A 24,789-nucleotide genomic window follows, 5' to 3' on the forward strand; every position below is an offset into this window, starting at 1 on the left:
AAAACCCTTCATGCTGCAGCCTGGCTGTGTACCTCCATCCTTCCTCCTGGGCTCTCAGCAGGGACGGATGAGTGATTCAGCTTTTACTTTTGTTTGGCAAAAGTTAGAAAGTTCCTTTGCTAATTTAAGGAATTTCTTTCTCATAAGAGTTTTTTCCAAGCTAAATACTGGTAAAATATTTTGAGGTTTACATGGCGTTTTGAAAACTGTCTACTTAACATCAATCAGTTGGAATTTTAACATCTGTGAATCTATATTAAGCATTAATGCTAACATAATAAGTATTTAGCAAGTCAGCATAAAAGCCCTTAGCCTTTTTACATATCGAAGAAGAGGCTTTAATAAAATCATTCATTCATTTGTTCAGTAATAAACGTGATGGAGTCCCTGCTCTTTGCAAAACTCTAATGGGAGAGCATTTGCTGAAAGTGTTGAAATCTACGCAAGTGTTTAAATCTTAGAACAACGTGGGCCCATGAGTTTTGAAAAGGCTCACAAATGAACAAAACTTCTTAAATGTACTGTAGAATATTAAAATTGATATTTGTCCTAGTATGTGTGTTTCTTATACTAGTTTGAAGTATACTTCAGAATACTTTTTTTTTTATAGCTCTCCTAGATAAATTTTTTTACCCCCAAAGTTTGAAGGTCGGTGTATTAGTTTCCTGTGGCTGCTGTAACAAATTACCACAAACTTGGCGACTTAAAACAACAGGTTTTATTCTTTCCTAGTTCTGGAGGCCAGACGTTAGAAACCAACATGTCAGTGGGGCCATGTTCCCTCTATCTCCCCAGGGGGAGAATCATTCTTTGCCTCTTTCAGCACTGAGTAGCTCTCCTAGCTCTCCTCCTTTATGGCCACATCTTTCTCTGCTTGTCTTCCCATTGCCATCTTCTCTTTGTGTCTGTGTCTTCTCTGTTCCGTGTTTCCCACTGCCTCTCTTTCATAAGGATGCTGGTCACTGGGTATAGGGCCCGCCTGGGTCATCTAGAATTGTCTCCTCATCTTAAAATCCTTAACTTAATCACCATCACATCTGTAAAGACCCTTTTTTCAAATACGGTCACAATCACATGTTCCAGGGATTTGATGTGGATATCTTCTGGTGGTCATTTTTTAGCCTGCCACAGTTGGATTTTACTGTTACACAAAATGTTACTAAAATAAATTATAGTACTTAATTTTTTGTAATAGTTTATTTTTACTTCCTTTCCTTTTCTATCACAATTTATTTAGATTGTGGACTTTATAATATTGAGAGTATAAAAATATTCTAGTAGTGACTGTGATATTTCTGTAACATTTGAGGACATTTGATTTATAAAATACTGTCATATTTGTATTGGCATAAAGTATAGTGTATTTGGCTTTCTTGGTACAAAGAACACTTATTTAAATAACAGAATTGTCATGTATAACCGCCATATTGACTGATTTATTCTGACCTGTCAGGTTGCTGAGTATTTCTTCCTTGGCTCCGCCCTAGATGGACCCAGCCTGCCCCAGTCGAGTCAGAGGGCACCTGCCCCTCAGGGCCCCTCGGGGGCAAGGTCTCCTGCTGCTTGTAGGTCCGATCTCTGAGGTGGCCTGGGGTCAGCCCTGGCTACCTTTGAAGCTATTGCTCTTTTAAGTCTCTGCTGTCTGTTCCATTTCCTGTCCTGCAGCGCTGCCCCGACCAGCTCTCTTCTCCAGGAGACGGATTATTCCCCCATAGCCGGTCACTTTCTGGGCTTCTTATTAAATCACTACACCGACTGCCCACCCTTGCCCTTCTTGCTGCCCTATCTGTTGCTTGGCCCGCCTTCTCCCTGCCCATAGTATTGGTTGGGTGGTGTATTCCAGCTTACTCAAGTACTTTGAATTACTACTTATTCAGGGATTTTGGGGAAAGTTGGCTCTTAACTTTCCTCCATTCTGCACCGCCCCCCCCGCCATGTCACGAATGAGGTGTAAGTTTTCATGTGTCTCAAATCAAGTCTACCTTTACTTGATGCCTCCGAGTCGTCATTATTGGTGGCCATCACACAAAATCGTGTGCGACTGTGGAGAGTTTCAGATCTTTGGTTTGCATAATGTTGGGTTGGCCAAAACGTTCATTTGGTTTTTTCCGTAAGATGACTCTAGTAGCACTTAGTTGTCTTTTACTTCATTCAGAACAATTTTGTTAGATCGTATGTGATAGCTGTCATATTAGTGTGCATTTAAAGAAAGACTTATCAAAATTGGTGAATTTTTGTGTAGCCATTTTAATATTGAAGATGGAAGAAAACAACATTTTTGGCATATTATTCTTTATTATTTCAAAAAAGGTAAAAAACGCAAACCAAACACAAAAAATGATTTGTGCAGTGTATGGAGAAGGTGCTGTGACTGATCGAACATGTCAGAAGTGGTTTGCAAAGTTTCGTGCTGGAGATTTCTTGCTGGACGATACCCAGTGGTCAGGTAGACCAGTTGAAGTGGATAGCGATCAAATCAAGACGTTAATTGAGAATAATCAATGTTCTGCAACGTGGGAGCTAGCCGACATACTCAAAATCAAGCGTTGAACGTCATTTGCACCAGCTTGATTATGTTAATCACTTTGATGTTTGGGTTCCACATAAGTTAAGCGAGAAAAACCTTCTTGACCATATTTCCGCATGCCATTCTCTACTTAAATGTAATGAAAATGTTCCGTTTTTAAAACAAATTGTGATGGGCAATGAAAAGTGGATACTGTGCAATAATGTGGAATGGAAGAGATTGTGGGGCAAGCGAAATGAACCACCACCACCAACCACACCAAAGCCTGGTCTTCATGCAAAGAAGCTGATGTGTATATGGTGGGATTGGAAGGGAGTCCTCTATTATGAGCTCCTTCCAGAAAACCAAACGATTAATTCCAACAAGTCTTGCTCCCAGTTAGACCAACTGAAAGCAGCACTTGACGAAAGCTTCCAGAATTAGTCAACGGAAAACACATACTCTTCATTCAGGATAACACAAGACCTTGTGTTTCTTTGATGACCAGGCAAAAACTGTTACACCTTGGCTGGGAAGTTCTGATTCATCCGCCGTATTCACCGGACATTGCACCTTCGGATTTCCACTTATTCCAGTCTTTACAAAAAATGTCAGTTCCCTGGAAGACTGTAAAAGGCACCTGGAACAGTTCTTTGCTCAAAAAGATAAAACGTCTTGGGAAGATGGAATTATGAAGTTGCCTGAAAAATGGCAGAAGGTAGTGGAACAGAAGGGTGAATATGTTGTTCAATAAAGTTCTTGGTGAAAAAGAAAAATGTGTCTTTTATGTGTACTTAAAAACCAAAGGCACTTTTTGGCCAACCCAATAGTTTGCCAAGTTTTGGAGTCTTCTACAGTGAAGCTCTCTTGCGCCACTGCTCTGTGTTAAAATCACACAGTCTCTCTCATTTGTTCTTTCAGACCTGTTGTTTGACTGGGAAATCCAGAACTGTGAGGAAGCCAGACAGCTAAGGTTCAGGGTGAGGGCTTCGAGGTTCTCCAAGGACATTGCTGGAGGGGCACTACTGTGGTTGCCCAGAGCCTTTTTGCTTATTTTTTAGTCACTAGCTTTGTTCTTTTTTTTTTTTTTTTTTTTTTTTTTTTTTTGCGGTACGCGGGCCTCTCACTGTTGTGGCCTCTCCCGTTGCGGAGCACAGGCTCCAGACACGCAGGCTCAGCGGCCATGGCTCACGGGCCCAGCCGCTCCGTGGCATGTGGGATCCTCCCAGACCGGGGCACGAACCCGTGTCCCCCGCATCGGCAGGCGGACTCTCACCCACTGCGCCACCAGGGAAGCCCTAGCTTTGTTCTTTGAGGTTTCTAGATAAAAGAGCAGTCACTCAGAAATTTTCCCAACTCAGTAATCTCACATGCTTTGGTGTATGCCTCTTTGATTTTCTTTGTTCCATTACTTTATCGTTGCAACCAAAAAAAGCATATGTGCACTATTGTTTACACAGCCTTAAAATTACTCTTCAAAAATCACCAAGGTTAAGGTTGTTGAGCCCGTGGATTGGAAGCAGTCATTCCTGCACCTAAATTCTACTGAGTAGGTATTAAAGCACTTTCTGTAAATGTTTTTCCCTTAATACTGATGCAACTGGTCTTGAGGTTGTTTTTGTTTATTTATTTAAAAAAAAAATGAACTGTTTGAAGGAATCTGGTTAAAATTGACCCATAGCTGACCTTTCACATGTACTTTTTTTTTTTTGGCGGTACGCGGGCCTCTCACTGTTGTGGCCTCTCCCGTTGCGGAGCACAGGCTCCGGATGCGCAGGCTCAGTGGTCACGGCTCACGGGCCTAGCCGCTCCGCGACATGTGGGATCTTCCGGGACTGGGGCATGAACCCGTGTCCCCTGCATTGGCAGGCGGACTCTCAACCACTGCGCCACCAGGGAAGCCCTGTACTTTCTAGTTCAGTTTAGCATTTATGAATGGGTTCGCTAATACCTACGTGAGAGGGATAGAACAGTGTTTTTTCTGTCACCCTCTAGGTTAGAGCCTTACTTATTGTTTTTCTGTTTTCAAGGCTGTGAAGATTCTAGAAGTAAGTGAAAAAAAAGTTTTAATTTCCACTGTGGCCCTGAACAGTTTCTACTTGTGAGCTGAAACAGGTCTTTCTAAACTGACAAATAATTATGATTCCTGAATCTGCCAGTAGTTTTCTCGTTGTGGCCAGAGTTACACTCATTCTGTATCATGAAGCAGAATCTTGTCATTAGTGGATTTGTCTGCTGAGTCCTAAGGAGTCAACCTCCCTTCAGATACACTGGGCTGGCAGCTTAGACCCACGGCAGCCTAGGGTTCTTTATGTGCAGTGCCTGGACTCACACACAAAAAGCAAGAGGAAAGATTTTGTTTCTGAGAAGCGAGGTTATATACATGTTAACTGTGTAGCTGATTAACTATGCATAATGTCATTTAAAGACCTGTGGCATAAACTATTGCAGCTTTCACAGAGGCCTGAAAATTAACACTAACCTTAATCCCTAAGGTGTAAGTGAAACCTCTGCAGCAGCTGGTCAGTGTTTGGCCTGGGCAGTTTGGCTATATTGTTCAGTGGCTATATTGTTTGTATAATATTCTTTACATTTATTTGTTTTTTAAGACTATTTAGAATTTCACCTTTAAGAAACGTCTATAAAGAGAAAGAATGTTAAAAACTGGGAAGTTCCAAAAAAGACCTTCTTCAGCCCCTCTGTTACAGATGAAGAATCCAGGGGCCACAGTGCTACACAGAGCAGGAGCCTCCAGGTCCTTTGCCCAGGCTGCTGCTCCTCCAGTGCAGCCTGGTAACTTGCTCCTGAGATTCGCAACAGTCACCAGGTTCTCTGTTATTTCCCTTCTGAATCCTGTCTGTCATCCTGTGTTGTAAGTACTGTAGAGTAAAGTTCATTCCTGTGGCGCTCTAAAGCTGATTCACTTTGCTTACCACCAGTGCTATTTCCCGTGACGGTCATCCCGTCCCATCCCTTTTTACTTTATTTTATTTTATTTTATTTATTTATTTTTTGCGGTACGCAGGCCTCTCACTGCTGTGGCCTCTCCCGTTGCGGAGCACAGGCTCCGGACGCGCAGGCTCAGCGGCCATGGCTCACGGGCCCAGCCGCTCCGCGGCATGTGAGATCTTCCCGGACCGGGGCACGAACCCGTGTCCCCCGCATCGGCAGGCAGACTCTCAACCACTGCGCCACCAGGGAAACCCCCACCCCTTTTTAGTCGGCTCTCCTTAATGGAATATTTCCTTCTCCAGGAGTCATGCTCAGTGATTACCACGTACCTTATTTCATCCTGAACAGTCCTTCAAAATAGGTTCTGTATTCTTCCTTTCTGCAGCCAAGAATACTGAGGTTTAGAAAAATATTTAACTTGTTTTCTGTCACACAGCTGGTGGCAGAACAAGTGTTTGAATCAAAGCCCGGAACCCTGCCCTGTTGAGATTTCACCTCTGCGAAACTCCCAAACCTGTGTCTTTGGCCCAGGAACTCTTCAGCTTCTCCTTTCCAGGTGTTTGTGTTCGTAAAGACAGTAGGCAGATGGTCAGAAATGGCCAAGACGTTGAGTTTGGTTTGTTCCGTATTTTGAAAACATACTGCCCTCAGCTGAAGTGCCAGCATTTGGTGTTTACTTTCTAATCACCCTGTGGTTGAGGCTCCTGTTCTGTGTGTTTAAAATACCTTCAAAAACACTGTAGCCAGGAGGTGGTGACCTGTTGATTTCTGGTTACAATATTGTGCGAGAATTAACTGTGCATGAGAAATGATACAATGCTGTATCAGCCGTGGGAAACTCGGTTAAAAGTGCAGTGTTATCTAGACATGGCGCCGCCTGCTTCCCCTTGCTCCTAGAGGGGTGTTCTTCATTTGCGCGCTGCCTTCATTACGTGTGGGCGCGGTTAATCATCTTACTCTGCTGATTTTTCACGTCTGCTCTGTGGAGTCATCGTGGTGTTTCAGCAGAGCAGATATCACCGCAGTCACTGACACTTTTGTGTTTTTATCATACATTTACTTCATTATTTTGTTTATGTGTGTGTGTTTCCTCTTCTCTGAGCTGCTCGTTTCCTCCTCCTGCCTACCCACCCCGCCCCAGGTTAAGAAAAGACCTTGAGCTTGCCGTCTCCCTGTGGCTGGAGGAGCCCCCGAGCCCATTGCTCCCACCAGGCCGCCGGTTCGAAGCTGCTCCAGTGTAGATGTTTGGGGCAGGGGCTGAGTCTCAGACTTCCTAGAAATTGGGCTTATGTTAGAATCCTCGCTATGCTGCTTTCTAGAGAAGTGGCCCCGAGCAAGACACTGAACCTCTCAGTTTTGTTTCCTCATTTTTAGTACTCTTGCCACAAAAGAGTGGTGTGAGGGATGATGAAATCATAATGACCTAGTAAGTTCCTAGTACATGCAATACTCAAGAAATGTTGGTTCCCTCCTCCCTTCTCCTTTGTGACCCCAGGGTCTGGCATAATTCCTGGAACATTGTACTTATTCAGAGAGTGTTGGAGGGGGAGGGTTGGTCCAGCGACAATGTATTTCCTTCTGAAAATTAACTGAATCTTTCCCTCAGCCCTTACTCTCAGCGGTTAAATTCTGTCTTAACCATGATCTCTAAAATGTATGCCCATAGGAGTATTTAGAGTAATTTATCCTCTCCAGTGCTTAAATAGCATTATTTGGAGTGACAGTAGCCAAACAAAAATAAACATTGTGCTTTTAGTCTTAACTCTGGTTTTTAAATGTATACATGTATTATATTTTGAGCTTGGTACTAGGTCATTGGTGATGGAGGAATGATTGAAAATATATATAGGCATTTGTGAATTACAGATTATGATAAAAAACTTTTTAAGTTGTGTCTTAGATTTCAGCAAGATTTCTCTCATGTTAGTGAGAAATAATTGAAATAATTAAAACTACATAAAGGATTTTAAGAACTTTTCCAAATTCCATTTTTTTTCCCCTAAGTTATTTTGGCAGTTTATTGTAAATAATGTATTTTGCAGAGCAAAAGACTTTGAAATCTAATATTATCTTTAATGGACTGCAATTATTTAATATTTAGCATGAATGCAATCTAACTCAGGTAGGCTTTTTCTCCAGTTATTATAAGGGCTGCAATTGCAAAAGGATACTTTAGTGTAGTAGAAGCTGCCAGATGCAATGCCATTTGATCTAAAAAGGTCACAGTAAAAGGGACATTTAAATTAAGTTATAAATTACAATTGAAGAACAATATTTTGATGTGTGAGACCAGGGATGACAGAGCAAGAGATGTAATTCATGGGTTCATTATAGAACAGAGGTGCCTGACAGCTGAGCCGTGCCAAGAGGAAAATTTATTTGCAACATCACGCAGACAGAAAATGGCAGCTCAGATGAAAAGCCTGAGTAGAAACTTGAAACCTTGTGGTAATACGTGGAGTTTATGCTAATAAGACTGCCCCAGATCCAGCGACGTTTAATGATTGCTGTAATATAAATGAGGTGTTCGGACATGTGCACATTTTCAGTCTCATTTAAATTAAGACCTCGTCCTTGCTCTGTAAAATAACACACTTTATAACCAGGCATTAAGGTTGATTCTCTCACCTCCCTGTCCAATATACAGATTTGCTGAAATTTCAGAATTGTTTAGGCAGGAGAGTTAAAGCTTGAAACAAGGATTCCATCCATGGCAGCTTTGAGGAAGGATATAATTTAATGTTTATAGCAGTCCATGAGAAGTTCAATCATGAGTTAATTAAACTGTAGGCAGTCATTAAGTATTATTTATTCTTTCGAGAAGCTTGCCAATAAAGCACTTATATATATTAAATCACAGAAAGTAATAAGCAGGGGATGATTTGTCAGGCTGAGTGAGAGTAGCAGGTTTAACTTGGGCAGTTTTGCAGAAATGTGTTTTTCTTCTTGTGGCCTGACCCTTTCTTCCTGCTAATCACAGAGAGGTCAGGGGCTGTCACAGGACACTTGAGGCTACATAGTCCCTAGCACGGTGGGCACCTTGAACGTCCGGGTGTTTGAAGAGTCTCGGGTAAGAGCCGTGTCCCTAAAACATTACTCCCCGTCATGATACCGCTGGACAGTTTATGGTTGTTTGGCATTTTGGGGTATCTTGTCACAGTGTATCATTTCTGGCTTTTCATTGTCCTTTGACACAGCTGAGGGCTGGTGTTGTCAGGCCCATTTGACAGAGGAAAACCTCAACTCGGCTGGTTTGTGACGAAGCTGCTTAATAGGAGTCTATCCCCCGGCGCAGGCTCTGAGCTGTGTTCTCGAGGCTCCAGAAGGCCTTGACTGTGGAGCGGTTCGTGCAGAGGGGGCTGCTGAGCACCTGGAATCTTTGGGTCATTGAGATGTTTATGCAACAGCCAGCTGTGTCCAGTTACAGAGGGCGCTGGTGTCCTTGGCTCTGTGTGATTCAGTGTTGCAGTTCCTTTGTCGAGCAGAACCAAACTAGGAGTTTGTTGCACAGAAGCTGCCATTGTTTTCAGAACCATCCCTCCCCAACCAGGTCCACCCTGCTGGTATACTTGGGCCATCTTAGGCGGAACCGTGTGTAGCATTCGGAGTTGCTCAGGAACTCTTTGTGGAATGAATGGAAGGAAGGCAGAGAATGTGGTGGGAGCTGCCTGCCTCCAGGGCTGGGACGTCCCACTGGGTCTCAGGGCACCAGAAGGCGTGGCTGAGGAGGGTGGACACCTAAGGGGGATGAGCCACCCTGGACTCCTTCACCATGAACAAACCAAAATCGAAGGGAAGAGCGCAACCTGAGGATTCTGTGGAGTAAGTGTGGGGAACCAGATGCCGGGCTGCTGGAAGACAGCAAAGCAGGGGTAGTTCCACAGTGGAGTCACTTTTAAAGGGCTAGTGGATTGGTGAAAAATCGCCATTTTGTTATCAGATCCCCCAGATACTGACCCGCGGTTTAGGGGAAGATGGCTTTTACTTGTGCATAAGTGCAGACTTGCAGTTCGGTGATGTGGAAGCGGCAGATTTACGAGTGCATGCTTCCCTGATCATCGGATTAAACACACACACGTGCACGCACGCATGCACATGCACACACAGGCCCTGTGATGATGAATTTGAAAACGGTGGTTTCTGCGGAATGACTTCCTGCTTTAGTGGCTGGCAGGTAGTGGTGATAGTGTAAGATCTAAATTCTCTTACCAGTAGCTTGTGAAGATTGGAAGCTGATTGAGTAAAGATGCTTTATCTTGGTCCCTGCTTTTTGCAGTGATCTTTACCCAGTAGCTCCAAAATGGTTCATTCCTCTATACATTAAAATTGCATTTAATCCCAGATTTTCCCACCCGGGCTTGGCTGCAAAATGGACAGAAAGGTTTACTTATCTTGTTTTAATTGCTCTTCTAAGACTACAAAGTGAAGCTGTAAGACATTTGAGGGTCTCCATTGCAATTCCTTTGAAAAATCTTCTCTAGGGTAATGGTAGAAAATCTTATTCACAATGAAGAACCTTTTACCTTAGCAATATTGGGAAGCCTGCACTGAATTTCCTATATTGATGTATCTGTGTGATTGCAATCAGGTGTTTAAAATTTGAAACGCACACGTTTTTCACTGGTTGAGATCGTCCCAATTCTTCAGAGCTTGACATGGTATTAGAGGGGAATATTTTCAGTGACAATTTGTAGAGATTTGAGATAGCCAGTATTTTGGTAAACTTACCAACTCTAATTTACATGAGGAATACAGTTGAAACAATCAGTTAAGCTCCAGCTCAAACATTATTTTGGCCCCAGTCTGAAGAAAGAAAATCTTCATAATCATCTAGAAAACAAACCCTTTTTAAGAAGTGCTTTCTTGTGCATGATACGATATGTGAAGGAAGGAGGTGGAACCCAACAACTCAACCCATTAGGACCCTAGAGTTTGGATGCGACATTTAGATAGATGTGTCACACTAGAACAGTACTTTAAACTGATTCTCAGGCCAGCATTTCTGAGGTACGTCACCTGTGTTACTCCCAGCTCTGTTCATCCCTAGCACCCCGAATAGTGTCTGGCACAGTCTAGCTCTCAATAAATATTTGTGGAAGGAATGAAGGATATCCTGAACTCCCAGGAGTTTTCCCAAACTGCTCGAATGATAATCAACAAAAGAAGCAATATGGGCTGTAACAACTATTAATACGTTAGAAATATATCTTCAGTAAATGTAATTGAAGTATTTCTTTAAAGATGTAACGCTCTCAGAATTTCTCAGACAAGATTCCTGGAAAGTGGGAGTAAGTGTTTGTACCATTAAGAAGGCAACTGTTTAGAAAGGTTCCTTTGGGTTTCCTGGGAAGGGGGTGTGCCAGAGCAGAACTTTGTCCTGGCGTTTATGAATTATCGATAACAGCACAGTAACACCCTAACCTCGTTTGTTCAGTCAGTATTTGTCACTGTTGGCAAATAATCCCACACCTTTTACTTTTCAAATGTGTTTTTGTATAGGGGTGAGAGAGGTAGACACTCTGGGTATTTATGGAGTTCAGAGCACGGAAAGGTCAGGAAGAGGAATATTTTAAGAGGACAGGCTGACAGTGGACCAAATGAGAGGAGGGAATTACCCGTTATTTAGGTTGCCCCATACATCGCAACAGCTTTTTCAGGGGAAAGTATGATCTGAAATAAAGGTTTGTAAAGGAAGTGTGAATGCTGGGATATGTTTTGGGGAAAACGTCTTTCTCTAAGCACCTCACTAGAAATTTGACTGGGGGCATCGTGCAAGCAGGAGCTAGCCCTCTCCAGTAAACCAAACGACCACAAGTTCAGCAAGTCACTCAAAACATTTCTTCCAGCTCATTTAAAGCTCTCCTTGGTTCACCAAAAGGCAGGAATGTCATAGGGATTAATGACTTAACTTCATTCACTTGTTCACTTTTGGAATGAGCCTTGTGTTCTTGTGAGTAATTTCCTGTTATCAGCCATATAAGGTTTACATTTTTTCTGTGTCCTGTACCAGAGTTTTAATCAAATTTCATTAATTATTAACGTGAGTAATTATGTGAAACATAAGTGGTTTTGTTTATGGTTTCACAATTTTTTTTTCTGTCTCTGAAAAGGCTACTCTCTAATCTAGAAAATTAATGAAAATTGAGTAGAGACTGCTTCCTTCATTTTTTTCCTCTTTCCTTTTAAAAATAAATAGCTAACACTCATTTAGCATACTATGTGCCAGGTACCGTTCTAAGCAATTTTACATGTATTTTCTAATGTTGTCCTCACAATAGCCCTAAGAGGTAGATGTTATTATTATACTCATTTTAAAAGATGACAAAATTGAGGACCAAAGAGGATAAGTAATTTGCCCAAGGTCACACACCTAGTAAGTAGTAGAGCTAGAATTCAAATCCAGATGATCTGGCTCCAAAGTCCGCAGTTTTTCATCGCTCTCCTTATAATTACCCCATTTACTATAATGACCTCTTATAAAATGTCGTTAATTTGCCATGAGCTTTTTATTAAGAATTTATGATTTGATCAACTTGAATTGATTTCAAAGTGTCACTAACGTGTGCTTTTTAAAAAAATTAAATAGCCGTATAATTTTTCGTTTTATTCAGTTCTGACCCATGCTGTTAAGCTCTCATTACAGATCCTCATTATATTATAGAACTTGGCAAATACCTGCTTGTTCTGGGTATCAGGCGAAGTATGAAATGGTAACTTTATTTTTATTTTATATACTTCTGTAAGGAGGCCAAACTGGACGGTTTTCAAACATTTGCACATTCTAGTATTTTAGTATAGTATTTTGTTTATTTAGTATAATATTTATATATACTATTTTATTTTTAAAATAGTCTAATGATGAATGTCATAAAAATATGTAAGTTAGTATCTAGCATTCGTATGCATTACATACACCCCACACAAATAACACTCGCCCACACCCACACTCTACCACCCCCAAAAGCAGGATTCAGCATTGATCATTGTTACAGGTGTTTCGTTTTGTTTTAAGGTAGTTGACTTAATAATTAACTTGTAGCCTGTACTTCCTTGGATAGTCTGGACTTAAACTGGGGTCCTGTAAAGTGGGAGACTAACTGGGGAAATTTTAATTTTTAATAACTTATTGTTTTGCTGAACGAGCAATGAAAATGGGTATTTGTGATAATCCCTTCCAATAGCAGTTAAATGATTAGAAGAGAGACTTGATGTGTATGTCTCAAACTTTTATTTATTTGTTTATTCATCCATCCATCCATACAAACAAATATTTATCACAGGCTTACTATATGCCCTGCCCTGGGGCTACAGCAGTTGCCAGGAAGGCAATCTGTAGGTTCTCCTTGAAAGTCTTCTGTTAAGGAGGGGAACACAGGGCTGTCTCCTTCAGTTGAGTCTGTAGCTCCTGGCCTACACTTAGGTGATAGTAATCGCTATAACCTGCTAGAACTTTTTATCTTGTATGTGTTGTATCCCCACAGCACATCCCCACTAGTTTGTGAGTTTCTGGAAATAAAAACTGTGACTTACCAGTTAATAAGGTTTGTACTGTATTTGTACTGGGGATTCAGCAAAAGCTGGTGAATTGTTCAAATAAGGGATTGAAGCACTGGTGAAAAGATCAGAATGTCCATTACATGAGGGCATTTTTGTTCACTGCTGTATATCCCCAGGGTCTGCTGTGTGGCCTGGAACATAATAGGTACTCAGCCAACATCAGGCTTAATGAATTTGAAGACACTGAGATTTAGATTTGGGTTGAGACTACCTAAGGACAATAGTTGAAGGCCTTTATTAACTTAAGAAGTATTTCTGTGTATCACCTTATGCTACAGACTGTGTTAGGTACTGGAGATACAGGTCTTGGCCAAAACAGATGCTTGTGTCAGAGAAATAGATTTGTAAAGGAACGGCAGATTCCCAGTGAGAAATTTGAAGGGACAGCCGTAGTTTGGGGAGGTCGACTGAGCAAGTGGATTTTTCTACCTGCTGTTTCTCTTCATGGTCTGCTGGTTGAGACTTAGGAACCAGAAGTGGAGAGGGTCACAGGAGCCAAGGCAGGCATATCTTTGCAAGATAGAGAGGGTTCAGGGGTGCCAGGCACTGCCCAGGGTTGAAAAGGATATAGAGTGGGAAAAAAGTTCAATAGCTTTGACCAGAGAGAAGTCTGTTCCTAAAAGGACCATGTAGATAAACCAGCGTCTTCATGTATATGTACTGAAAAGTTAGTATACTGTTACATAATTAGGTACTTGAAATTTTTCTTAGCGAAATTACTACAGTTGAAAGACAAGAAATGCTAATGGGATAGAACATGATCTAGCTTGTCTTTAGGTCTCTTTGGGGAAAATGGGACAAGAGTAGAGGTCACGCTGGCTGGGTTTGAGTCTTGCCCCACCACCTACTAGCTAGTATGTTGAGCACCTTTACTTAACCTTTCCATGCCTCAGTCTCCTCATACGTAAAATGGGTGACGATAGTTCCTACCCTGTAAGATTAAGTGAGAGAAGACCTTCCTCATAGGATTAAGAATGGTAATGAGTTAGTGGAATGTACTTAGCAATAGCCCAGGCCAGATGTTTAATAAATGTCATTGTTACTCTTAATCCTGTTTCTATTACTGCCAGAATGTTCTCTGCCTTACCTGTTTCCCTTTCGCAGAACAGCTGAATTTGGGGGGGGGGTTGGATAAGATGAATTACCATGCTGGCTAAAATGGCTCTGAGTCTTGTGTGCTCGTCTCACGACTCTTTTGTTAGAGTAAATGCAGGGCCCGCCCCTTTACTGATTTGCTCTCAGTTCTGTTATTTGGTGCAGTTTGCAAACTAAAGTTGTTGTTATTGTTTTAGCTCCATGAAAGCGGTTATGATGCTGGCAAAGCCCTGCAGCGCCTGGTAAAGAAGCCTGTGCCCAAGCTGATTGAGAAGAGCTGGACCGAGGACGAAGTGGTGAGCTTGCGGGGGTGGTGGGTGAGGGATGCTTTGCCTCGGGTCTTGGCGGGGCCGTGGGTGGCGGGCAAGGCGCGGGGTCTGCCTGGGGTCCGCGGCGTCGGGGGCTTGCCTCTCGCTGTTCTCCCAAGGTCCAGTCGTGGATGCAGGCTGTCCATGGCATCTGTCAGTCAAGGGAGGGAGCCTTGAAGCCTCATAACTGTATGGAAAGACTTGATTTTAGTAAGCACTGGTTCTGTAGATAATGGGAAAGATTTTCCCAGGTGTCATGGAAAGAGGGAAAAAAGTTAATAGTTGCTCTTTAAAAAAATTAGTTTGGGTTGGTTGGTTTGCTTTGGGTGCAAGCTAGCTTTTGATACCTCCCGGTATTAAGACACATTCATTTTAAAACTAGTTGGTACCCAACCTAGAGTAGGGCTGCTACCCCGTTTTTATTGTGTAGGCTGGCAGGGTCCCTAACCTGCTGAAGGACAGTAGTCAAGAGCAGGAAGCGGGGACTCGATTAAATAAACACAGTGGATCTTTCATATTCATTCTGTTAGTGTGGCCCATTAAAGAAGGTGGGGAGATAGAAATGTATCCACAAATACAGATTTTTCAAACCCATGGATTTTATCCCAGCAGAAAGAGTTCTCATGAAGCTACATCCCCCATCTTGTAACTTTGGAAAGGAATTGCTGTAAAAGACTGAGAGATTTCTGGTGCTTTTGCAAATAGAGTCTTCAATAGGAATGTCACCGCTTGACATTTGCCATTTAGGTTGAACGAGATTAAGATGAGCGCTGGCACTGATACACATATCGATTGATTGTAAATTCCTTGCCTGTATTTAAAACTACGCTAAGGAAGACTGTTTAGAAACTGTATGGCTTTCCTGATCCTGCTCTTTCATTTTTCGGCAGTATCTGTCTAAGGCTTATGTGCCAGGTGCTGTGTTAGGAGCCATCAAGGGGAACACAAGGCCCCACCTCACGAGGGGAGACGGTCTGTAAATCAGTGTATGTCAAGGGGTGAGACATGGGCTGGGGAAAACAGTAGGGCAGCGAGGATGAGGATGAACTGGGTAGGGGGCTGTCTTTCGTAAGGAGGCTCGGGAAACGCCTGGTGAGCACCATTTAGCACCCTTGGAGCAGAGACCTTAGAGAAGGGAGGAGGCGAGCCTTTTGGAGGTCGGGGGCCCTAAGGTGAAAGCATGCCTGGAATGGAATGTTCGAGAAATAGGCAGGAATGTGTCTGAGGGGAGAGCGGTAGAAGGGTGGGGGGCCGGTCAGGGTGGCCTGTGGACCTGTGTTCAGGGCCTTGCTGTTTGCTCTGCACAAGCAGCTTGAGCAGCTTCTGAGCAGATGGGCCCTCTGGCTGCTGGGTCAAGCGTGGGCTTTGGGGGCTGTTGTGAGAGTCCAGGCCCGAGACTGGGGATGGAGTAGCACAGCAGCAGTGGTGGTGAGAAGCGCTGAGATCCTGGATGTCTGCTGAGTGGAGAGCCAAGGGGGCGGGTTCATGGAATGGCTAAGGATGCCGATGCCGAGGCTGGGGGTTGAGAGGAATGGAATGGGGAGAGGACTGGGAGGCGGCAGGGGGGCTGAGGTGGCCCTTGAAGGCTCAGTAGTAGAGCGCCTTTTCAGCAGTCCCTTTGCACTCCTCATGGCATGAGACTGATGATGAAGCCGCTGTTGCTGTTTTGAAATTTAAAATGTTAAAACTTTACATGATTAGTAGAGAGATGGAAACACCTTAAATATTTGTTATTCAGATAGTGGCCGAAGTGAAAATGTTCAACTCAGTTGTTTTGAAAAGTCATATATTAAAAAACTAAAAATAGAGTTGCCATATGATCCAGCAGTCCCACTCCTGGACATGTATCTAGAGAAAACTCTAATTTGAAAAGATACGTGCACCCCAGTGTTCATAGCAGCACTGTTTATGATAGCCAAGACATGGAAGCAACCTAAATGTCCGTTTACAGATGAATGGATAAGGAAGATGTGGGGTGTGTGTGTGTGTGTGTGTGTAACATGAAATATTACTCAGCTATAAAAAGAGAATGAAATAATGCCATTTGCAGGAACGTGGATGGGCCTAGTGATTATCATTCTAAGTGAAGTAAATCAGAAAGAGAAAGAAATACCATATGATATTGCTTATATGTGGAATCTAAAACATGACACAAATGAACTTATTTACAGAACAGAAACAGACATAGAAAACAAACTTACGGTTACCAAAGGGGAAAGGGGGTGGGGGAGGGATTAATTAGGATTTGGGGATTAATAGATATAAATTACTATATATAAAATAAACAAGGCCCTGCTGTGTAGCACAGGGAACTATGTTCAGTATCCTGTAATAAATCATAATGAAAAAGAATATGAAAAAATATTTATATATGTATGACCAAATCATTTTGCTGTATAGCAGAAATTAACATAACATTGTAAATCAACTATACTTCAACTTTTTAAAAAAGTCATATAAAAAAAGTCATATGGATGTTGTTTTCCACTGTAGACCTATTTATGTGAGAAGGAGATAAGAGATTTGATGGATAAAAATTTTAGATTCTACAAAAAGCCTTTGTGGAGGACAGACGTAAGGGGGTGGGACAACTGTGGCCCGTGTGACCCGTCCTGGGTCGTGGGCAGCACTGATGAGCTGTGGTGGCTGCTTCGGACTCACGCTCCTTCACTTGGTCTGCGGTTCCTTTGGTCTCTCCTCTTCTTCCGCCCCCGTCGTCCCTCCCCTTTCACTGTTGCCTCTCCAGCTCCTCACTAGCCATGACTCTCTCCCCCTCCATTCATTCCTCCCTTGACCTTTCATTCCCTCTGGAATTTTCAGATTCCAGCTTAAAAGAAAGCTCTTCCTGCTTGAAAGAAATCTGGCTTCCTTTTCCGGCAGCCCTTGCTTATATCGGGCACAGTGTGGGCCATGTCCCCACGGCTGCCTCTTTGGGACTTTTCACAGACAGTAGGATGAAGCGGGGCGGGATCTGACACATGGGGAAAAGCCCAGCTTAATTCTGAAAAATGAACCACGACTCCAGAGCGCTGCCCACTCAGAGTCCCGGATAATGGTATTTAACTGCATAAATCCTTGTCAGTCTGGGCTCATTTTTATCGTGTTTGCTTCTTGTTTTAGTGTAAGTTTTGAGAAATGTTTTGGCAGTCATCCAGCCCTTGCAGAGCCTAAGGATCAAACAGTTGCCTTATTCATAGGAAGTTAAGCTTCACTTTCTGAAACCTCAAAAGTGAATGAGAGAGAGTGATTGAATAATTGATAGGCTGAGGGAAGCTTCAGCTGAATGTGTCCACATCACTTCTTTGAATCATTTTTTTTTTTTTTTTTTTTTGCGATACGCGGGCCTCTCACTGCTGTGGCCTCTCCCGTTGCGGAGCACAGGCTCCGGACGCAGAGGCTCAGCAGCCATGGCTCACGGGCCCAGCTGCTCCACGGCATGTGGGATCTTCCCGGACCGGGGCACGAACCCGTGTCCCCTGCATCGGCAGGCGGACTCTCAGCCACTGCGCCACCATCATTTTATGTGGCAGCAGGGCACGTAAACCAACATGACTCTTAACCTTAGCCTGTTTTTGGCTGTGAGTAAATACCTGCTCTGTGCGTGTGGTCCCTTCTGCTGATTTTCCCACATTTTCTCACCCCAGGAATCACAAGAATAAGCAAAATAAATGGGCCCCAACTCAAATAAATATGTGAGCCTGCCTCTTTTTTTTCCCCTCTCAATGTTCTATATACTTGGACATTCTAGTTATTTTTAAACTTCATCGCCTCCAGTATATGAATCTGACCCAACTACCCAACATCTGACCTGATGCCAGTGTCGATGAACTTGCTTTCCTTTGCACTGACGTGAATCAGACTCTCTGTGTGGGAGGGTTGGTGCAATGAGCACCTACCGGTGGGAACCCCTGGCTGTGCTGGGAGTGGACATCCTGGGCACCTCCTGGGTCCTCTGCTCTGGGAACAGACTCCTCCCTTGCCCACCCAGACCCGGACCCTAACCGCCTTTGAGGCCTAGCGTGTTCTCCGGCCCGTGCCGTGGCGAGCGCTCCCTCTGCTGACCCGCGTCTCCTGTCTGCATCCTTTACTGGTGGCTCATCCTTTGCCGCCTCGTGTGGCCTTTGTGCCGCTATCACCAGTTTTGTTCCTCACGGTCCTTATTTCTGAGTTGATTGTCCTTCTAGTCTGTAGACATATTAAGAGTGAGGACTTTCTAACAGTGAGAATGATGTATCTGCCTTTGAGGCGCGTGAGGAGTACTGACAACTCTTTATTCAAGAGGATTGTTTCTAAAGATTCTTCGCTATAAGTGACACTGTCCTCAAGCCAGCATTTTAAAACTTGTAATTGTTAATAATGACGCATCAGCATCAAGGAGAAAAACTTTTATATGCATCCAGTGCTAACCTTAAAAGCTTTACTTTCGGGAAAAGTTCCCAAATTATGATTAATAATATCACCCGACCTCTTCTTCCCAGGTCTTTCAGATAATCATTAATCCTCGACATCTTAGGCCTCAGAATTATACAGTAGGAGGCCTTTCATTTCACACTTTTCTCTCAGTAATTCCTTGGACACTTTGTGTGTTTACAGATATGGTATTTCTTATTGAAGTTGCCTTGGGGCTGAGATACTTTAAATTCTGTTGAACTGAAGCCAGATTTGTGCCAATTTCTGTCAAATTCTCTGCCAGATAGTGACAAATGAACTCTGTTTTAGAGGAGAGACTGTGAGAAACACCTTGGTAGCTAGCTCATGATGGCGTTTCGGACTAAATAAACCAGGTCGGATCAGAGAAGCATTTTTGCTCTAATTCGTGAAGCTTATTGAACACCACGGTGTGGGCAAGGATGGAGCCAAAGCCAGCGGCCTGCTGCTTGCTGCACTGGAGGGTGACACAGATGCTTAACCAGTTTCACTTACATGATGCTAAAAATATTGTTCCTTTTCAGGAAGCCATCCAGATCAGTAGAACTTGAGAAGAGAAAGAGAAGGAAAGTACAGATCAGAACTTTAAAAAAAAACAAACAAACCCCAAACCCTAGATTATTAGGTTTTTAATTAAACATGATGAGCACATTTAAATATAACACAAAGGCCCCAGGCTGAACTGCGCCTAATGGAAACACATTAAGTCACCCTTCCATGCTTGGATAGTTATTAATTCTGTTTATTTATGCATGCAAGCTGAAGGTAGCATTTGCGCTGTTGTGTTGTTGCTTATTGCACTGGGATTCCATTGCTGCTTGATGCTGTGCTCTTAATTAGCATTCAGCTGTTGATTATGGAAATACTGGGGATGCTAATTGAATTCTTTTTAAAATTCAGGGCCTGCATTTTCCTTGTGGAGTTTGGCCTGACTTGCAAGGTTGTAAGATTGGGTGCTTCACTGAGCTGTGCATTTCACCCTTTGCTTCCCATCCACTTGGCCGTGTTTTGGAAATTATTTTCGCGTTGAATTAGCTTTCCGCAAAATTCCAGGTGTTACATAAGGGAGAGGTTTTGTAGCTTAGGATGTCCCTACAGAGTGTTTCCATTTCATCTTGGGTAACTAACTTTTATCTTGAAATATGCTTCTTTTTAACTGTTTCATACCAATCTTGACATAATACATTGAGGTGAACAGCCTAGCTACAAATAGCCTCTGAAATTTTTATCCAAAGATAGTTAATCTGTGGTGGCGATAAGCCTTAATTGGCCATGTACATGGATTTGCAAATTCGTAAATTTTAAAACATCTGAACCATCCTTCAATTTAAAGCTCAGTTTATCATAAATATAAATGAAAATCCTTCTTTCAAAATTGACATGACACGGCAAACTAATTTTCTGAATATCTGTAATCCAATGAACCCGTGTGGCTGGTCAAGGAATTACACAGAATACACACAGCTATTTCCATGGTGTCTTTCCCCAGCAGCATCTTCAGATGCCTTTGTTATGCCCTTTTTGGAATGTTTGCTCGAGAAAGCATTGTTTTCATTGTTCACTCTTTTCAAGCCAGACATCTGGATGTGCCAGAAGACAGAGCTGCTTAGTGGGGCAAATATACAATGAATTTTATTTACTGTTTGTGTAGCAGCTGTAGAAAATAGAATTCACAGGAAACCCAGAGTGAAGGTCCTATAGCAGCAGGAGGTAGTGGAGGTGAAAGCAGAGAGAGGGGGACAGTGACAAGGGGGAGAGAACTTCCCACAGCCTACAGTTAACGATCTGCACATGAGCTTTAAGATGTCTATAATCTTGGTGTTTAGTTTTAAATGTTATATATTCAATATAGAGGAAGGCTTAATTGTATTATATTTATTGTGGGAATGGTCCACTTTCCAGAGGTGTTGAACATTTTATAAAGTCGTTCAAAAAATGTTGATGGGGCTTCCCTGGTGGCGCAGTGGTTGAGAGTCCGCCTGCCGATGCAGGGGACACGGGTTCGTGCCCCGGTCCGGGAAGATCCCACATGCCGCGGAGCAGCTGGGCCCGTGAGCCATGGCCGCTGAGCCTGCGCGTCCGGAGCCTGTGCTCCGCAGCGGGAGAGGCCACAACAGTGAGAGGCCCGCGAACCGCAAAAAAAAAAAAATGTTGATGACAGGAGGTCATTTAGTATGAATCCATTCATTTTCTTCTTCTTTTGTAAATTTTATGTGAATGTTCCCTCTGGTTAGAACATTATTATAAAAACATTAAAGGGGAGTTGAAACCTCACCACCATCTCACAGTCTCCTGGTTTCATACTCTTTTCAAAGCACTTTGTTTCACGTATATACATCATTTTATGTAATTGTAAACTTACATAAATTGAATCATAATATTAAAGTTTTCACTTTCTAAAGTCATCTTAACCTGAAAATTTTTACAGTTTGCTTAGAACCCAAAATATAGACATGTTGTATTTAGTGCAGCGCATAATAGGTACTTAGTAATTTTTAAATTGGATCAAAGTAGCTTTTTCTCTCTACTGATTACCCTTCCTCTAATTTTAAACTAAATTGGTTACTGTTTCTTATGAACAGCTTAATTCTTAGATATGAGAGTAGAAAAAATAAGAAAAATTATAAATGTTGACATATTTCTTACACGTAATGTATCTATTTTACTCACTCATGTTATGTATTCTTATTATGGTCCATGGTAAAAATCAGTCCCTTAATATTAAAAAAGAAAAATGTTGGGCTTCCCTGGTGGTGCAGTGGTTGAGAGTCTGCCTGCCGATGCAGGGGACACAGGTTTATGCCCTGGTCTGGGAAGGTCCCACATGCCGCGGAGCAGCTGGGCCCGTGAGCCATGGCTGCTGAGCCTGCGCTCCGCAACGGGAGAGGCCACAACAGTGAGAGGCCCGCGTACCGCAAAAAAAAAAAGAAAAAAAGAAAAATGTAGATTCAGGTGAAGTTTGCCTAATGTTTCAGGTATTAATGGAACTGAACTATTTTTTCTGTAGTTGACCCCATCAGTCTTTGAATCAAACTCTTGCTTAAAGAAGTCGATAGTGCGGATAGAGTGGAGTTTATTGTCAAGCCCTTTTAGAAATCAGACATCAAATTAAAAATCAAGGGGCTTCCCTGGTGGCGCAGCGGTTAAGAATCTACCTGCCGATGCAGGGGACAGGGGTTCGAGCCCTAGTCTGGGAAGATCCCATATGCCGCAGAGCACCTAAGCCTGTGCGCCACAACTATTGAGCCTGTGCTCAAGAGCCCGCAAGCCACAACTACTGAGCCCACGTGGCACAACTACTGAAGCCCGTGTGCCTAGAGCCCGTGCTCCGCAACAAGAGAAGCCACCGCAATAAGAAGCCCGCGCACCACAATGAAGAGAAGCCCCTGCTCGCTGCAACTTGAGAAAACCCGCGCGCAGCAACGAAGACCAAATACAGCCCAAAATAAAAACAAACAAATAAATAAATTTATAAAAAAGGAATCCTCCTCCTAATGCAGGGGACACAGGTTCGAGCCCTGATCCAGGAAGATCCCACATGCCCCAGAGCAACTAAGCCCTTGCGCCACAACTGCTGAGCCCGTGCACCTGGAGCCCGCTCACCACAGCGAAGAGTAGCCCCCGCTCACCACAACTAGAGAAAGCCCGCAGGCAGCAACAAAGACACAATGCAGCCAAAAATAAAATAAATAAATTTATTTTAAAAAATCAGTTATATGTGCAGAAAAGTTGGCGTAAGGCAGTCAATTTTGTCACTTAGTTTGCAGAAATATTCTACTGTGTAACAAGCTGTAAAGAGAAATGTACTTTAGAATCCTTTAGTAAATGAAATAGGCCAAGCATTAGAAGGGGAGTGATATTTCAAAAATTTATTTCAGCATTTCTTATCAGTAGAAGTTGCCTCTGGGTTCAATCTACAAATTCAGCCGTGACCTTGCCTTTCACATATTTGGTTTTATTGCTTTCTAGGCTTCCTCTTTATACTATGCTCAAAGTTAGCATGTCTGTTTTTCTTTTTAGACAAGGTCATTGTTTTTTCATTTTCTTTAACCAATACATTTTTAAGTTCCTTATCCCAAGCCCTAATTTTAGTTTTTTGCTTCTGTTTTTAAAGAAAGCTAACAATAAATTGTGCCATGCTTTTGGGTTCCGTGTGTGTGTATGTATCTGTTTGTATGTTCGTGCAAGTGTATGTGTTCAGGCCTTGGGGTGATGCAGAGGGATCAGAGACCTGGGAAGAAACCTCACGTTGAATATAAGCGTAGCCTAAATTATTTCTCACCGCTCAGGATAATCTTTTAAAGTCAAAGAGTAATTTTTATGGGACAGTTTTCATTTTTGCTCGAAGCGGGGGAGTGCCAGGAGAAGCTTCAGCTTGGAAGCTTAGTAAATCCTAGAGCGGCGGGTTACTGAAGCCGTGATTTCCATCTCCTTTTCAGGGACATGTAAAAAAAACGGAGATGGCGTACACTTTCAGCCACTCTCCATCATCTTTCTCTGTTCATTTTAAAAATGAGAACAGGGCACAAGGGGACTTGAGAGATTGCATTTGTTCTCCCATAGACAAAGTGGGTATTTTATAAATGAAGAGGTTGGAAAACCCTTTCCTTCTGCGGTTCCTTAGCAACAGAACTAGAGTCAATTTTAATGTGCATGCATGGAACGCTCTGAGGATAGTGACATTGGAGCCTTATATTTTCACAGGTGAAACATACCATATTAGCCTGGTAACTAGAATTCAGGGTTGGGGGAAGGAAACAGGAGGTTAAAAAAAAAAGAGGGAACCCTACATTGAGAGGAGGTAACTCATTTATCGCTGTCTCCTCTCTCCTGGCACACTTATGTCTTAAATCTAAAGTCTCGCTTAGGTAGAAGTAGTGATGGCCTCGGTAGCCCCCTAATTGCTTTGTTCACTAGAGTGCCAGCCTGTTTTTTTATACTTCCTGGTAGCGTTTCATTCTTCTTCTCCTAATACACTGCATGCTGCTAAGTGATACTATGTTTCAGCACTTGCTTTAGGACATTTTTCCAAAGTATGTTTATATGGGTAAATTCCAGTGCATTTTCCACACCTATACAGCATAGTACTGAGGTGCTAGGAAGCAGAATATGTTTGGTGGTCACAAAGGAGAAAGACCGTCTCTGCAGTTTGCTCACCACTTAGTGTTCAGGCCCAGGTCTGTGTCTCCACCTTTGCATTTGTTGAGTTTGGTGTTGGGGCTTGGCAGATGGCAAGTGAGCGTGAAGATGGGATGACCCCTTCATGTTGTTTACCAGGATACTTAGTTCTGATTTTAGATTACTGGTTGAAATTCATTCATTTATTGCATAAACGTCTGTGTGGCACCAACACTGTGCCAGGCACCATTTTATGTGCTGGTGATACAGCAGTGAGCAGAACAAACAGAAACCCTTATCCTCGTGGAGCTGACATTCTAGTGAGGAAGACAGATTAAAACAAGATCACTAAGTGACATACCTAGTGTGTTAGCTAAGTGCTAGGGTCTTGTATCCCCAGAGCATAGCCCAGGGCCTGGGGCAAAGTTGATCATCAGAAAATGCTGTTTGGCTGGGTTGAGTAGAAGGGAAACCTAGCAGAGGCTGTTCTCCCTGCCCCACCTCTACTCTCAACCCCCCAGATCCTCAGATCACTTCAGTGGAGTTGGCCCATGTGGCTGAGCCCCGGCACTGATACAATCAAGGAGAGCTTCTCCTTCAACCTGCACGGGGCCAGTGCATGCCCTAACTCCGGCAGAATTAACTGGACATTTCCCTGTTCTTTTCTTCTTGGTAGCTTCCCTTGGAAGGAGCAACCAACCCCTTCCAGTTGTCTGTGGTTTTCTTTTCTAGACTCCAATTATAAAAAGCCCATTCCTTGCCAGCATCACTTGATACTTACTGATGCGTATGGTTGCAGTGTTCCGCCGTGAGGGTGAGAAGGAA

At 42.9% G+C, this 24,789-nt stretch overlaps 1 protein-coding gene across 1 annotated transcript in view; it reads left to right on the forward strand.

Moving 5' to 3' along the window:
- The window catches only part of RERE (arginine-glutamic acid dipeptide repeats), a 426,659-nt gene that overhangs the window by 316,148 nt on the left and 85,722 nt on the right, over positions 1–24,789 (forward strand). Inside the window, exon 11 of the mRNA XM_082865410.1 lies at positions 14,308–14,406. Within this exon, the coding sequence (XP_082721536.1) occupies positions 14,308–14,406 (99 nt within the window). The remainder of the gene's footprint in view (positions 1–14,307; positions 14,407–24,789) is intronic.

This window comes from Leucopleurus acutus, assembly GCF_964270905.1.
Source record: "Leucopleurus acutus genome assembly, chromosome: 2".
NCBI classification, from domain to species: Eukaryota; Metazoa; Chordata; class Mammalia; order Artiodactyla; family Delphinidae; genus Leucopleurus; species Leucopleurus acutus.